The sequence below is a fragment of the Meriones unguiculatus genome, chromosome 6 (genome assembly GCF_030254825.1).
Source record: "Meriones unguiculatus strain TT.TT164.6M chromosome 6, Bangor_MerUng_6.1, whole genome shotgun sequence".
Classification (NCBI taxonomy): domain Eukaryota; kingdom Metazoa; phylum Chordata; class Mammalia; order Rodentia; family Muridae; genus Meriones; species Meriones unguiculatus.
In genome coordinates this window covers 87668411-87684158 of record NC_083354.1, presented here as the reverse complement: position 1 = coordinate 87684158, position 15748 = coordinate 87668411, and the positions used below count along the sequence as shown (strand labels likewise).

Genomic DNA, 15748 nt, shown 5'->3' with positions numbered 1-15748 from the left:
TGGGGGCATGAACCACAACTCATTAATAATTATTTGGGTGTGCTATTCTGTTGCAGATCTCCAGCTAGAGGTTTCCAGGCCTTACCATTTAGGAATGCCTTTTCTGCCTGTTTCGACTTCAGACAGCCTGTTCCCTGCTAACTCTGTAGCCATGGACACTCTGTGCTGCCTGGATTTCTGATCTGTTGTGGGAATCTTGCCATGTCTGTGCCCAGCTGTCCTCCACAAGCATGGTGGTGGTCCTTCTGGTGGAAAGAGAATACATTCCAAGAGGATTTAGGATTTAGGTCCAGCAGGATGGAGTTCAGATTCTGGGCACCATAGCTATGAAAGAAGATATTTCTAAGGCCCTTAGTCACTGTTGTAGTTTGGTTTCTATTGTTGTGATAAGACACTGACCAAAAGTAACACAGGGAACAAGGAGTTTACTTGGTTTAACTTCCATATCACAAAGACATTGTCTTGCTTACACTTCCATAGCGCAGTCTATCATTAAGGGAAGCCAGAGAGGAGTTCAAGTCAGGAACTTACTGGCTTGCTTCCCAAGGTTTGCTCAGCTTGCATACAATGCTAGACCACCTGCCCAGCACCCACAGTGGTCTGGGTCATCCCTCCCACATCAGCTGTCAATCAATAAAACGCCTCACAGACATGCCGATAGCCTGATGTTACAGAGGCATTTTCTCAGCTGAGTGCCCCTCTTTTTAGGTGTTAGTTTTCAGTTTGTGTCAAGTTGAAAACACTAACCAGCGAAGCCGCCCCGTCTGTGGTGGTACAGTGGCCACGGGGACTGAACAAAGGAAGGAATAAGCGTCTCTCATTAAAACGGGAATGGGTGTTTCCTGTCTTTTCACAGGAAGAGCCAACCATTCTAACGGAACAGAACATTTTTGACTATTCAAAGCCACTGGGTCAAGACCTGCCAGTTAATTTTAGATTTGAGCACTGAATTGGTGACACGGTGAGAATACAATAATCACCACAAACGGGAACCTCTCTCCACATGACTCAGTGAAGTGTAATGCAAAATGAAACTTTTGAGAAAAAAAAATACTGCTAGAAAATGTTCACACGTGTCAAGGGAGACTGGTTGCCACTGAACTAGTGAGCCCAAGGAGGCACAGAATGGCTAGGGCAGGAGCATGGAAGGCTGGGCCCTCCCTACTCAGCAGATTCAAAGACAAAAGCCTAATGAGACACTAAGCTGATTTTACTCTCCATTAAATTATAATAAATTAATTTACAGCCTTTGGGAAATGTGTGTTTTATAACATATGTTTGTGTGTATGTGTGTGTCTGTGTGTTACGAAAAGCAGTAAGTCCAGACTCTGGGAGAAGAAGTAATTGGACAAAATTAATAACCTACAATGGCTTTGTAATTTTCTAAATGCAGTCCGAGAAAACCGTTATCTGTGCAGAGACGAAGAAGGATGGCTTCCGGCCCATAACAACACAATAGCTGAAATGCAATTACTGGCTTTGTGGAAAAGAAAAGAGGCCGGCTGTCATAAACCTCAAAGCCAGAACACTTTGCTGTTTTAATGACTCTAAATTATCTCAACAAGCACTGGAATGAAAAATCACTCAATTAGCTGTGAGCTCGACTTGGAAGCCTCAGCGTGTTTTGTGGAATTTGAGGCTTACTTTGTTCATGGGTTCTTGGAGAGGGACGGTATCACCTCCAGTGTGTGAGAGAGCTTTCATGCAATGTGAGTCTGACGGTTGTCTTCTCTGTGGATGTCTACGTTTCATTCTTCAGGACATGAGATTGTCCAGCAAAAGCTTCTGCGGGTTAGCTTAAGCCACTTAGGATCTGATGCTGAAACACAAGCTAGCCACTTGCTTACCTCGGTAGGCTGACATGACATGGATTGCAAACATAGTAAACTTTTTCTGGGCTAGGAAAATAATGTTGGGCGATGACATCACAAATGCTTCTTTGCAGTTATTTTGCAAAAAGTACATTAAGCATAGCGCAGCTAAGATTTTTCATGAGCTATTTCCCGCATGAGCACTGATTTAAAAGTCTTTTCTGTTTATCCATCAGAAGAAAGAAAAGTGTATGTTTTACAAGTAAATGATGCAGTACTTTTCATCTTTACCGCATCCTCCTGAAACGTAGAGAGCCAAGGACAAATTAATTCCCTCAGTTAAAGGGTGAAAGAACATTCAGCTATCAACTGCCTACAATGTCCCTATTGAATGCTTGGCAGGTCACTTGGGTAGAACTGACTTCTGAGGAGAAAAGCTGGTCTAGGAATTCTACTCATAACTGGCCATTTGGTAAGTTACACAGGGCTAAATAGCTCCAAACTCTTTATGTAATTGAAATTACTTCTTGAGTACTATCTTTTTTTTTTTTCCTCTTCAGCACATTGAAGAGGCCTGATGGAAGTGCATATGGCTGGCTAATCAGGACCTTCATGGAGGATTTCACAGGAAAGTGTCTCCCTCCATTGAACACAGAGCCTCGGGTGAGGACGATTGGCCTTGCCTGAGCAAACCTCAGTCAGAGAGAAATGCCTTTGTCTTCCAGCAACTCAGCCCATTGCCACCTTACTTCCCAGGTGTTCTAGAGCTGCTAGATGGTAAATCTGAGCTATCGTAACATGACTGGCAAGCGACCAGGATACCATCTGTCAGAGGCTGTGCCAAACTTCAGGCTGTGCCAAAGCTTGTGGAAAATGAGGCAGTGTATGGAAAGGGCAAAGAAGAAAGGTGAATTTCTTTCCTTTCTCAAGTCACAAGAAAAATATTCATTTCTGAACATATAAGCTAACCAGGATTGGAATGCTTTCGGTGTTGTTTAATGGGCATATGTGGTGTAGTGTGTGTGTGAGTGTGTGTGTGTGTGTGTGTGGTGCATGCATGTAAGTGTGTACATGGTTTAACCCATGCTGGTACGTGCAGAGGTCAGAGTAGCATGTCCTGTGTCTTCCCCTCTCTCTCCACATTATTTCCTTCAGACAGGTCTCTCACTGAAGCAAAGCTTGCCAGGTGGGGTAGGCTTGCTGAGAATGACCTCCCAGGAGCCACTGTCTCTGCCCTCTCAATGCTGGGGTTACAGGCATATGCAGATATACCTAGCCTTTTATGTGGCCGCTAGGGGTTTGAACTCACGTCCTCACACTTGCACAGTAAGAGGCATACCCCTGTGCCTGGAATACATTCAGATTAATAAGCGTTTTACTGTGTTAATGGGTGACGTTCTTTCTGTCTTGACACAAATTTAACGTTTTGTTGTTTTCTTGTCTCGCTTTTACAAGAGCATGCACTATAGATTGGATCAGAAATGTCCCCCAAAGCCACGTGTGTTAAGGCTTTTCCCTGGCTTCAGTGCTATTCGGGGTTGGGGGTGGATCCTTGAAGAGACCATTAAGGGTCAGTTAGGTCAGTTAGGCCCTGGAAGGAGATGTCGAAACCCTCGCCTCCATATCCCTTCCTCTCTCGTTTCGTTCCCTGTTTCCTGGCCTTCAGGAAGTGAGCATTTCTCTACCTTGTGCTCCTTGCCAGCACATCCTCCCCCCCACCCCAGCCTCAAAGCAAGTGACAGCTGACAAAGGCCTGAAGCCTCAGAAACCATGAGCCAAAATAAACACTTTTCTCCTCTACACGGATTCTTGTCGCATAGTTTGTCACAGTGTCAGGAAGCCCTTGAACACAGTACATGTATATGTGTGCACCTGAGTATACATGCTTGCATGCTGTGTGTGTGTGTGTGTGTGTGCGTGTGCGTGTGCGTGTGTGTGTGTGTGTGTGTGTGTGTGTGTGCGTGTGTTTCAGATGCACACTGAATCATCAAAGTAAGCTATGATCCTGAAGGAGTCAGAGTTGGTATTTTGGGTTTTATCTTTCCATGTTTTTCTCTGTGTTCTCCCTCCTTCACCCACATTATTGACTTTCTTTATGATGGCTGAGGCAGAAAAAAAGACAAGGTATTCAAAGGGACAAACAGAGAGATTTAACCCTGTAAAACTTGTCAGCAGTAGCTCTCGGCTGCTCCTCTCCTTCCAGCACATCCCTCTCACTCTGCTGCTCCAGTGGAGTCCTGGGAGGTGCCCATCCCCCCTCCCTCCAGCCGGTACTCTGCCCAGCGATGGAGAACCTGGTCCCTGGATGAGCCCTCTGAGGTTTTCTTAGCTCTCTTCTCTCACCGTCCCCGTTCCCAAGGGAAATGTATTTGAGAACACCGGGAACTCTCTAAAGGAAACAATAAGTGGGTCAAAAGGTGAAGCAAATGTCACTCTCCTCTGACGGCCTCATTTCCATTCATTAAATGACGGTAGCGCATTAGGGCAAACACCAGCCAATTCCAGTGTAGCAGAAAATCGCCTTCCCCTGGGAAACTGCTTTTAAATATGAGGAAGTAGAAAGGGACTTTTCACACTTTCGAGAACAAAAAAACCAAGCAGAAGCCTTAGCTACCATCTAATGAGTGTTTGCACTCCTCAGGATGTCCGGTCGCCTCAGCACCCGTCCTGAACGCCAGCTGGACTTTCTCAGTCACTTTGACGCAGCTCTCCTCATTAAGGGCCTTCAGTGTGTGTCACCCAGGTCGTCACCTTAAGCAACTGTTCTGACCACCTTTGTAGGGGACAGCTATCGTAGTGACTGACCCCACTGATCCTCACACCCACCTAGACCACACAACTACCTCTAAGTTACCATGTGGCCTCCTGGAACAAGCACCTGCCTGCTTTAAACTCGCCCGCTCAAACTCCCCTTAGAAAAGCTGCTTGGCCAAGCCTGGCCTTTAAGTCCGTCTCTCTTCATGTGCTTCCCGACATGTATGTATATGGCCTTTAGGTGTGGCAGGTACCCCTGTGGTGTATAAGGAATATAATATTTCTAGCTTGTGTCTCTCCTGATCACTGGAAGAGTACTTTTCATTTCAACAAACCTCAACTAAGCGTGGGAAACATGCTACACATTTTACATCTAGTATCATCTTATCAGAATTTAACCAGTTAGGGGAAAGCTATGGCTCGTTTGAGAGGAACCTGACCTAGAATCCAGAGCCCTGAGCTCAAGTCCTGGCCCTGCTATCAGCAGGCTGTGTAACTGTGTGAACACAGGTGCTCTGAGTCTGCAGGTGGAGAAGAACGAGACAATCGACAGCCAAGGACAGTGCTTCATGCGCGGTGTACATGAATATGGTTTCAATGATCATTGCTATGACCCTTTCTACTTTTAAATATTACAAAACATAGGCTTTACAGCTATGTGACTTGCCAAGTCACAGAGATAGCCGAGATCTCCAGGTTTTGTGCCAAGAAACTTCTGCACTGTTGCAAGTCGTCTCTAATACCTAAATTATGCACTTTCTCCGCATACCACACAACAAAAGCACCAGATGGCTGTTGTGTGGAAATTCTACAAACTACGCATATATCTGAGATGATGTTTTAGGGAGAAAAAATTATTATACCGGGGGTGTTCTTCATGTACAAAGCCAGATACACAGCCTTTGTACACAACCTTACAGATGATAAAATAATTTCTTCTTTGACCTTTCAGTCTAAGGATTCAACCAGATCTCTGGAATGGAACAGGCACTAGTTCAGCAGAGGGAAGAACTACAGGGAAGAGGAAGAGGCAGACGCCATGTCCCCATGATCTGTGGAACGGGACAGGATGTTTCCAGACTATAGCCTGGCCCTGTTTCCATAGGAGCAACAGTCTCAGTCGGCCTTGTGAATCACTGAGCAACGCACAGTACTTCTCTGGCTCATACCTGCCATTGCTGACAGGTTTTCCGGGTACCTCCTATCTGCTCACAAAGGCAGAAGAAATCAGAAGGGGCAAGAAAACAGTAAAATCTGAAAACAACTGGATTTTATTTGCTTGCCCTGGAACTTATATTTGGCTTGGTGTGTTAATTTCCTATTTACAGATGTGTTCTATTTTAAAAATGGTTTGTTTCCATTGAAAAATGTACTCTCGGCTTCCAGGACTGTACCCAGTTTTTAGTTTGCATATTAATGCACCATGGCAGTTAGAACAGTGCCTCCTCTCTCTATGAGATTATATTTATCCAACACACTGGTAACAAGCTCCCTCATGGGGCCTTTGACCAGTGACATGTGAATACAAACGAAATTCTAGTGCATAAGCTGCAAAATTTATCCCATGTTCCACCACTCTGATGCCCTCTGCTGACATCAGCACAGTGACTAGCTAAATCCTGAAACCAAGAAGCATAGAAGAATTTTAATTCAGAATATAGCTGCTCCGTCAAGAGATCACATCCAAAGACTTAGTTCGGTGTGATCTGGCTGGAATACAGACACACCTTTAAACCCAGGAGATGGAGGCAAGCAGACCTCTGCGTTCGAGGCCAGCCTGGCATGGAGCAAGTTTTGGGTCCAGACAATGAAGGTAAAATTAGTTTATAGATGGAAGCACCCATGTTTGAAAGTGATGTTTAATTGAGTGGCAGAAAAAGGACAAATCAGAGAAAGGTTTGACAGGATAGGATACGCCCAACTCTCACCAGAAGAGAGAGGAGAGGGAAACTACTTAAGGGAGCAGCACAGAGAATAAAACAGAGGAGGCAGTTTAACAGACACAGGTTGGAGAGAGAACAAGCTAGACACAGGTGAAGACAGAAGGAGCCAGAGAAGGAGAAGGAGCCAGAAGATTAGAACAGGTTGCCAAAGTTAGTATGAAGCCAAGCTAAGCAATTCAGTCAGAAGCTGAGAGAAGCCAGTTTGAATCACTCAGCTTAGCTAGGAGTTTGAACCAGAACAGCTAAGTTGAAACAGCCAGTCGGAGGTCAGAAAGAACCAGAAATGGTGATCTTAGTCATCAGTAAGTCTCAGAGGCTGCAAACATTCTAGGCCTAGATTACATGGTAGGGAGTCTAGAAGCTTCTAGGACTAGGACTATGTCAGCAAACAGAGGCAATAAGCATCTGAGGAGAAAATTACATCAGGGGAATAAAAGTTACATTTACAAAAAAGACATGAAAAAATAGACCACAGCCAACCCACAGCTGACATACAAGCAAGTAAAAAAGACATTTTTGTTATCATAAGCCACTGGGATGTGGGGGTTTCTTGTTACTGCAGCAAAAGCTACTTAATTCTAGCTACTATATTCACTAACATATATTTTGAACATATTGATCTTAATCTAAAAATCCCACATACTTGCAACAAAAAGCTGCTGGAAATAATCCTTAAAATGAACACAGTCATTTTTTTAAAGAGCTGGGGCTAGAGCCAAATACTCTTATAGGAAAAATTTCACTGTTGGTATTCAAATAATATCTTGTCGGTATTCAAAAGGCAAACTGACCCCAGGCATGTTTCGCTGCTTCTGGGTGCATCCTGATTCCCCTACACAATGGAGTTTTCACTCTAAGTGTTTGTTCTGTGTCCTGGAGAAGTCTGCAAACCACAGACATTATACTTCTCCTTTCCAGTGTCACACTTGAAGCTTACGCTGGCCTTATGATCCACTCCCTCAAATGCACACAGACTAAGGCAACTGATAAGCAAAAACTGCATCGACTCTCATCACATCATACAGAAAGAGCTCCGAGGTTAAGAACTCTTTCTATTTCCTCTAAACATGATTTGAGATTCAGAAAAACTCTTTAGTTACACAAAGCTATAGCCAAGCAAATCGCCAGACCCAGTACTTCAGGGCAGAAAGAAGATGACGAATGACAAGCCACAGGAATGCTTAAATTATATTTATATTTGGGAATGTCACTTTCAGAGCAATTCCTGGCTGGGAAGCAAAAAAATTTTTTTTGAGTACTTATTCATTTTGATAAGAGATGTGCAAACCGTGAGTCTGGTAACAGAGTACCACCGAGGGTATAAATTACATATGCACACAATTTTAAGATATTATATAATAATTATCATGTCATATTAAATATAATTACATACATACTGTGGATTTCCTCATAAAAGATCCTCCTTAAAAATGATTTATTTATTTTTTATTGTGTGTGTATGTGCATATGTGTGTGTGTGTGTGTGTGTGCAGTGCACGTTAGTACAGGTTTATGCAAAGTTCAAAAGAGAGGAAGTTGGATTTCTTGGAGTTACAGAATCTTGTGAACCACCTGGACATGGTGGGACTTGAACTTGGGTCTCCTGCAAGAGCAATACTTGCTCTCAACTGCTGAGTCATCTCTGCAGTTCCAAGTACATCTTTTTTCTTCTTTAGACGGGTTTCCCTGTGTAGCCCTAGCTATCCTGGACTTGCTTTACAGATCAGGCTGGCCTCAAACTCAGAGATCCTCCTGCCTCTGCCTCCCAAGTGCTGGGATTAGAGGCGTGTGCCACTGTGCCAGGTTTAGGTATTTAAAAAAAAAAATGTGTTACTTTCAGAATTTAAATTAGCGTTAGTGTTTTCTGACATCTGTCTCATGCAAAGGATCCTATTTCAAAAGAAATGAGGAGCAACCCGCACAGTGGTCCACCTCTTGCTGGTCTAGCAGGAGGAAGACAAATGGCAGCCCTCCCTGCTCAGACGTGCAGCCCCACTCAGTGGCACAGCACAGATGTCAGGACTCACCAGAGACTGGGTAAAGACGGAAACGTCCTCTGTGCGGTTGTCAGAGTTCATCTTCAGCAGCCTCCCAAGTCTGGGGGAACTGACAACTGTGAACGTTACAGTTCTGTTTCCTGCCTTGTCATCATTGGTCACAGCTCTCAGGTCATGAGACGAAAGCGGCTTTGTGGAACCTAAAATTAAAATATGCACATAACTACAAAGTGCACAGAGGTGACCAGCTCCTCAGTCTTTCTAGACTTCCGAAAACTGCCTGGAGAGTGCTCGGATACAAACGGGCAGCACTAGCTAGCCTTCAGACCTGGGCAATGGGAAACGAGTGACGAGTGAAGCCTAGGGTGTTTCTCAGGGAGGTGATTTACACCTGAACCACAGGAAGAACAAGCTCCTCTGTGCCCCTTCTCCAGTCATGGCCTCACATCTATTTGATTCCCCAGAGAAAAAAAAATCCTTGCCAAATAAGGCCTCTGTGGCTCAATCCTGGGTGTATAAAGAAAAAAATGTGACTGTGTGGCACTGGGAACACAGGACACTGTGCTTCCTAGGAGGGAAGGAACCTCCCAGGCCTGTAGCAAAGGCCATGTGTATGCCAGGGTTTTGAATGTTGAAGGCCCATCCTCCAGCTTATGGGCTGAAAGGTCTGAACACTATGAACACTTCCTCCTTTCTTTCAGTTCCTACTATGAGGAACAGGTGGGCCATTGACGCCATTTCCATATTCTCTCTATCATGAGCAAAGAGGCTGAACTGCAGAATCCAGGAGAATGATACTTTTTGTTGATGGACCTACAGAAACTTGCTTCTATCATAGCATTACAGCAAAACTTTCTGGGTTAATCTCTTCAACACTCCAGACCAACATTCCTTGAAAAAGAACCAAGTACAATTTGAATAAGCAAAAAAACCAAAACAAAACAAAATGAAAACAAAAACAAAACCACTGCAGCCTAAGGGCATGGTATATTCCTACATCACCACTAAAGCTAAACAGAATCTTTGGTGCAATTCAATGTGAAAAACTCTTCCAAAACCTTTTCTTGGAGAATAAATCACAGAGAAGGAAGGAAACAGAACACATGTCATATATGTATATGAAAACCTTCTGAGTATATATATGCATACATACACACACTCATGTTATACATGCATGTATGCAATAAAACAAGACAAATTTAAATATTAAAATAAGGTACAATAAAATATACGTATAAATTTTAAAAATATAGCTCACACACAGGAAAATTTCATTTAGAAGTAATACATTCCTCAGAGTAACTGTTAAAAACTGATATTCAAATTTGGCAAAGTACAGAAGCTATAGTTAGTCTTAAAACATGCTATACACTCTAGTAAAAATCAGTTCGCTTGTTATGCAAATTTTATAAGTATCAAGCCGGGGCTGAGTGTCCAAAAGACCCAATGCAGACACATCCAAAGCCGGATGGGCTGCAGAGGAAGTTCAAATGATATGAACCAACTGTGAATTAAAGTTCTTAAAGGTTTAATTTTTTTGTTGCTAACTTGTGCGAGGCTGTAATACTTCCCCAACCAAAGAGATTAAAACACGTCACAGTAACCTTGCTCCATAACTGTTGTGGCTATTAACTTGCTATGTTTTTTGTTTTGTTTTGTTTTGTTTCTGGTTGTGCCTGTTGATTATCAGTAATGCTTAGGAGACAAAATAAACATCTACCTTGAGCTCCTAGTCTCAGGGAACCACATTCCAAAATAACAACACCCTGAACACTAGCCTGCATGTACCCGGAAGGCGCTGCTTGATACAAGCTCTCAATTTCGACTCAGTCGCTACATTGCCTGTAGGGCTTTAACACTCCTATTAGCTGTGTGACGCTGAAACTTCCCAGGTCTCCATATATTTTACCTGCCGATGGGAATGTTCGAAAATTGTGACCAGGCTGGCCTTGAGCTCAGTGATCCGCCTGCCTCTGCCTCAGGTGCTGGGATTAAGGGCATCTGGCCACCACTGCCTGGCCAAAAGTTGTGTTTTTGCACACTATTTTTATTCAAATTTTTAAAATGAAAACACAATGTGGTAATTAAAAAATGTAAAATGCTATAAATATATAAAGCACGAGTATCTGAATGTCCACCCTGTAGTAAGAATGGATATTCTTCTCCTGCACCAGCTCTAAAATGAATTATGCCTGTATAAAAACAACAGACTTTCCCCTGGTTTTTTAGAACGCAGACGATGTGAGCACATGGTTCTGCAACTTCGGACACCAAGTGAGCATCTTACATCACCCACTGGGGCAGGATGCAGTGTGCCTCCTTGCCTCTGGGACATGACGAAGACGGGGACTCTCAAGGAAGACACAGAATGGGGCATCGATCGTCACCTTGCAGCCTCACACACAGCAGCTGGGACAAAGAACCTGAGGGTGGGTGCTGAAGAAGTCGTGCTGAGCAAGGTTCAGGTGGGTCCCTGGAAAGGGCACAGGTGACAGGAGCCGCAGGAGTCATGCGCAGGCTAGGTAACTCTGATATGTGGTCCCTGCTACCTGGGAAAGCTAACACAGGCAGACAGAAAGGACAGCGGGACCAGGTGACCCCCTATGGTCCACCTGAACTCTAGGGCTTCTGATTCCACAGTTACGAGATTCATTTCATCAAATATCATTGCTACTCGAGAGAAAAGGGTATGAGGATCCATCTTCCTTCCTCCTGGCTGAGATCTGGAGCAGGCAGGAAGGCAGCGTGGAGGAGTGACTAAGAATATCAATTGAGCTAACAGGACAGGGAGGGTTTGGGAAAGTGAGGCCAACATCTGCTTCCTGTAGTGAGCTCTTGAGACACATGCTAGCTGGGTCTTAGCAGATGTAAGGCTTGCTAGAAAAAGAAAACATTTATCAGGACTCTGGCCAGTAATGCACATGAAGCTGTAAAAAGTGTAAGTCTAGCTCAGTCTCCTTGAAGGTAAAAAAGGAATCTGGCCTCTTTAATATCTTTTTCCCAGCTATACTGATTCAGTGAAACATCCACCAGAAACTCGGATGTGTCTAAGCTATAGTGTCCCTGTCCTTTCTCTAATACAACTGTCATTAATTATTAGGCCAGACTCTGCTGGACTAGATGAAAGGTACTTAATCTTTTGCAGCAGCCAGAATTATCCTAGTTTTAGAATTTTAAAAATAGATGACCATGTTTTTCCAGTTACTGGGATGTAGCTGATTATTTATTTTTTAAAACACTAAACTGTTTCCTAATTGCCTGAGTAGGTTGGATGGTAGAAACTTCATATTTATTGAGACGGAAAACTTACAATGCATGGAACAAAAATAAAGTTTTATAATAGAAGAATCATAGGTGACATACACCTACCTACATTTTGGAAGGTTTCTTTCCACAAACTCAAAAGCTGAGGACAACTTTTGATGTGAAATGAACATTTCGGGGCTCCGGCCCAGTGGCAGAGAGCTGCCCTAGTTTCAACACTCAGCACCATCAACGCCACGCTAAAACTAACAAAGGCATTCCAGGAGTTACTGTAAAAACGATTGCCAAGTCATCTTCCTTGAAGTCTGTTGTGGAAGCAGGGGGACTCTTTCCATCCCTCACTGTATTTCCTCTTCAAGTCGCAGCGCTCACCAACTTCCCAGGAGTATCTTACCTAGCTCAAGAGCACTGGCATACTGGTACAGCGTCTACTCCCATGGATCCCAAACTAATTCAGCTTTAAGGCCAAAATAAGACAAGATGGCTCCGTAGTTCCCAGCATGCACACGGTGGTTCATAACCATTTATTTGTGACCCCAGTTGCAGGGGATCTTAAGTCTTGTTCTGACCTTTGCTGGCACAGGTATGCACATGGTACACAGACATACAAGCAGGCAAAACATTTACACACATAAAATACAATAAATAAAGCTAAACAACATGTTTTTCTTTATTTTTAGTAAGCCAAGCCCATTCCAGAGACTTCCATTCAACTTGTGTAAGGGAGGCAGGCACTGCTATTTTTAGGATTGCTGGCTAGTATAATTAATAAAATTGTCATCATCTTTTCCCACCTGTGTTTGATAGCTAATGTCTGTCCCTTAAGTAGGTTATAAAGTGGGTGGCTGCGCTGGCCTTTTTCTTTTTCCCAGCATGCTGAGGCGTTATTGTTTTCTATGTTTCCATCTCAGTGCTTTTTTAGAAATAACAAATTTCAAGGATTTCTCTTTTCCCTCCTCCTTTTTTGTTATTTGCCCTTGCCATTGGGTGCATCTTTCCCTCTCTTAAGGGTATTAGTTAGAGGGGCTCACATTTCCTTCTATATCAGTCTAGCTAAGATTATTGGCAAAAAGTCACTCAAAGCCAGCACTAACAGAAAACACCGGTGAGCCCTGGGTGCTGCAGGGAATTTTTCTATTCAAAATATGAGCAGTTTGAATAAACTAAAAGGAGGCAGGGGTGTGGCTCAGTTGGTGGAGTGCTTGCTAAGCATGCACAAGGCCCTGAGGTCAGTTCTTAGCACCGTGTAAACTGGGCAGGGTAACACAAGCCTGACATTCCAGCACTCAGGAAGCAGAGGCAGGAAGATCAAGCAATTTGAGGTCATCTGCAGAAAGTGATTCCAAGGCCAGCCTGGACTACAGAAGATGTATCTCTAAATACATAAATAACAGAGATCTGGAGTCTGTAAGGATTCTGGGAGAGAAGAGGGGAAATGTTCACAGCCAGTGAAGACGAACCCTTCCATGATTCCTTTCCACCGCTCTTTTAGACCTTCTTTTTCTGGGGAAGAGGTGAGAAAAAAGACAGAAAGCTTGCAGAGTGCCAGCCTTATTGCTCTATCATTTTTTGGCTGACTGTTCTGTGGAGGGTGGGCTTAATAGATGTTGTTAGAATCATTCTACAGTAAGAGACACCACTTTAGGCCACACAAGGGGGTTTTTAAACACTGACCGACCCCTCACCCCCCACCCCCAAACACTTGCTTAGCCTCTTACCTGGGAAGACGCTCAGTCCTCTGTTGACTTCTAAGCTAATGATCAGAGCTCGGGCGGTGATGCTAAAGATTTGTCGAGGTGCAAAATTCAAACCATCTGTAACCTGAAAATTAAAGCCTCCTGACATGGCTCCTTCCAAAGAAGAACACACACTGTGGTCAGTTTGCTTACCCCGGAAAAGCTGCCTCCATTTACCCGTTCCCCTCCCATGGCTCCCCTGAAACACAAGCGACAGTAACTTTGTCATGTGTTCAATGCCCACTGAGCTCCCTGCAGCTGCATGCCACATGACACCTGGAGCTGAAGCAGACAGCCTCTGTGACTGGGGTCCCACAGACTCTATCACCCAGAGATGTCACAGCCTCTTTAGTTGTGTAAGGGTGCTTGATGATGTCTGCACACTGATGAAATCATTGCTCAGTGCGTTCCTGGCTTTAAGGGATGCTTGATTGTATCACTGACAGTAAAACAGAGTGAAGACACATCAGTGAGGGCTAACGTGCAGACTCCCTTGAACTCTGACATTTTGAAACAAAGCACAGATGTTACCACTGAGAAATTTCTGAAAAATTTAAAAAATACACATCACCTGGATTTCATTATTTTGAAATCAGTCCAAATCATTGTGATAAAGTAATGCATGCCTATACCCACACAAACAATTTTTGAAAAGTTGATAAAGCTCAATGTTGAGACTTCAGGGAAGGGAATAGTTAGCATCTTGCAACTACTAAAAACAGTTTTACTTTTAATGATGGGAAGATGGCAGCTCAACCCTGCACAAAGACTAAGGAATGCTGAAAACAGGAGAAACAGCCTTTACCAGGCAAGAGTCTACTGTCTATCCAATAGCAAACAGTCAGCTCTGAAAACACAGATACATACATTGCCTGTAACAATGGAAAAAAAAAAAAGAGGCCATGAACTTGAAAGAAAGTTGGGAAGGATGTAGGGGAGGCATGGGAGGGAAGACAGAGTAGGGGAAAATTATATAATTATATTACAATCTCAAAAAAAAAATAACAGAAATTTAACTAACAAGATCTACCTCAAGCTAAGCATATTCTAATAGTGGAAAGAGATGGGGAGAGGAAAAACCTGGCCCCGCCTTCATGAAGGATCTGCAAGGAGATCCCACTCCTACCCTTTGTCAGAGACTGGTCAGACAGCAGAGTGGGAAATTAACTTATGTGCATCACCGAAATGGAGATGGAGCTGCATCGATCCAGTTCCCCCGGGTGCTTTACCAGTCTGACTCACGTGGCAGGGGCAAGATCTGCATGCAGGAAGACTGGTGACCACATCCCCATCACTCTTTGAAAATGCCCATCTAGCAGGAAATTAAAAAGCCCACAGGCCCCTTCAGGATGTACTAGGTAAAAATGTACCTTTGCTGTCCTAGGGGAAACAAGGATGTACGGTCAGACTGCAATCATGTACGGGCACTCCCTTAATAACACGATTGACAGGTGATAGGCTGACGCCTGACATCTTTTAAGTCTTAGATAAGCAAAGCTTAGCTTCCTCATTAGGAAGCTCTGATTCCTCAGAAGGATGTTTACAGGTGGTGATTTTTTTTTTTTTAAAGCAACATATTCATAGGTTACCACTAGAGAAACGGACAGGGAGAGAAAGAAGCGCTGAGCGTGCCTAATTCCTAATGGGGCTCACAACCACATGTTTTGCATTTGCTTTCTCTTCTAGAAATAGCTTTTCAAAGTTGTATTTAATGAAACGCAAATTAGAGAGAGAATGTCTTTACCCCTAGGCATTATGGGAGCACCTTATGAATCCAGAAACAAAACACAGACAGAACCAAAGGGATTTATATCAAGACAAATATAGAGAACATTATATTGATGGACATGGGCGAGTAGGACCAAAGACAGACACGGAAGGAACAGAACGCAAAGGATGGCCTGTGGATTTCCTATGGCAGAGCTCCGTGTTTTCCCAATGGCATTGTCAGGACGACAAGTGACAGAGAGCTCTTGGCTGCCTGCATCTTGGCTGAATCAAACTACTTAGGTCGTTGTGTGGACTGGTGAATTAGATTAGAGCAGAGTACTCTGAGCACTTTGCAAACGTAAGATGCTAAATGAGATTAATTAAACTTTGCCATTGTTTGGGGCTGGTGACGGCAGATGTACAGCTGGTTTCAGCAACAGCCATCTGCAGCTGGGCTCCAGTCGCCTTGAGAGTTATCAGCTTGTCTCAGAGTCCATTTAGTAAGCGTAATGGATTAGCCCTCACGTTATCCT

General features: G+C 43.7%; 1 protein-coding gene across 1 annotated transcript in view; it reads right to left on the bottom strand.

Moving 5' to 3' along the window:
- LOC110549648 (chondroitin sulfate proteoglycan 4-like) overlaps positions 1-15748 on the bottom strand; it is a 74475-nt gene that overhangs the window by 12460 nt on the left and 46267 nt on the right. The window contains exons 7-8 of the mRNA XM_060385724.1: positions 13488-13619; positions 8536-8705 (exon numbers count right to left, since the gene is read on the bottom strand). Of these exons, the coding sequence (XP_060241707.1) occupies positions 8536-8705; positions 13488-13619 (302 nt within the window). The remainder of the gene's footprint in view (positions 1-8535; positions 8706-13487; positions 13620-15748) is intronic.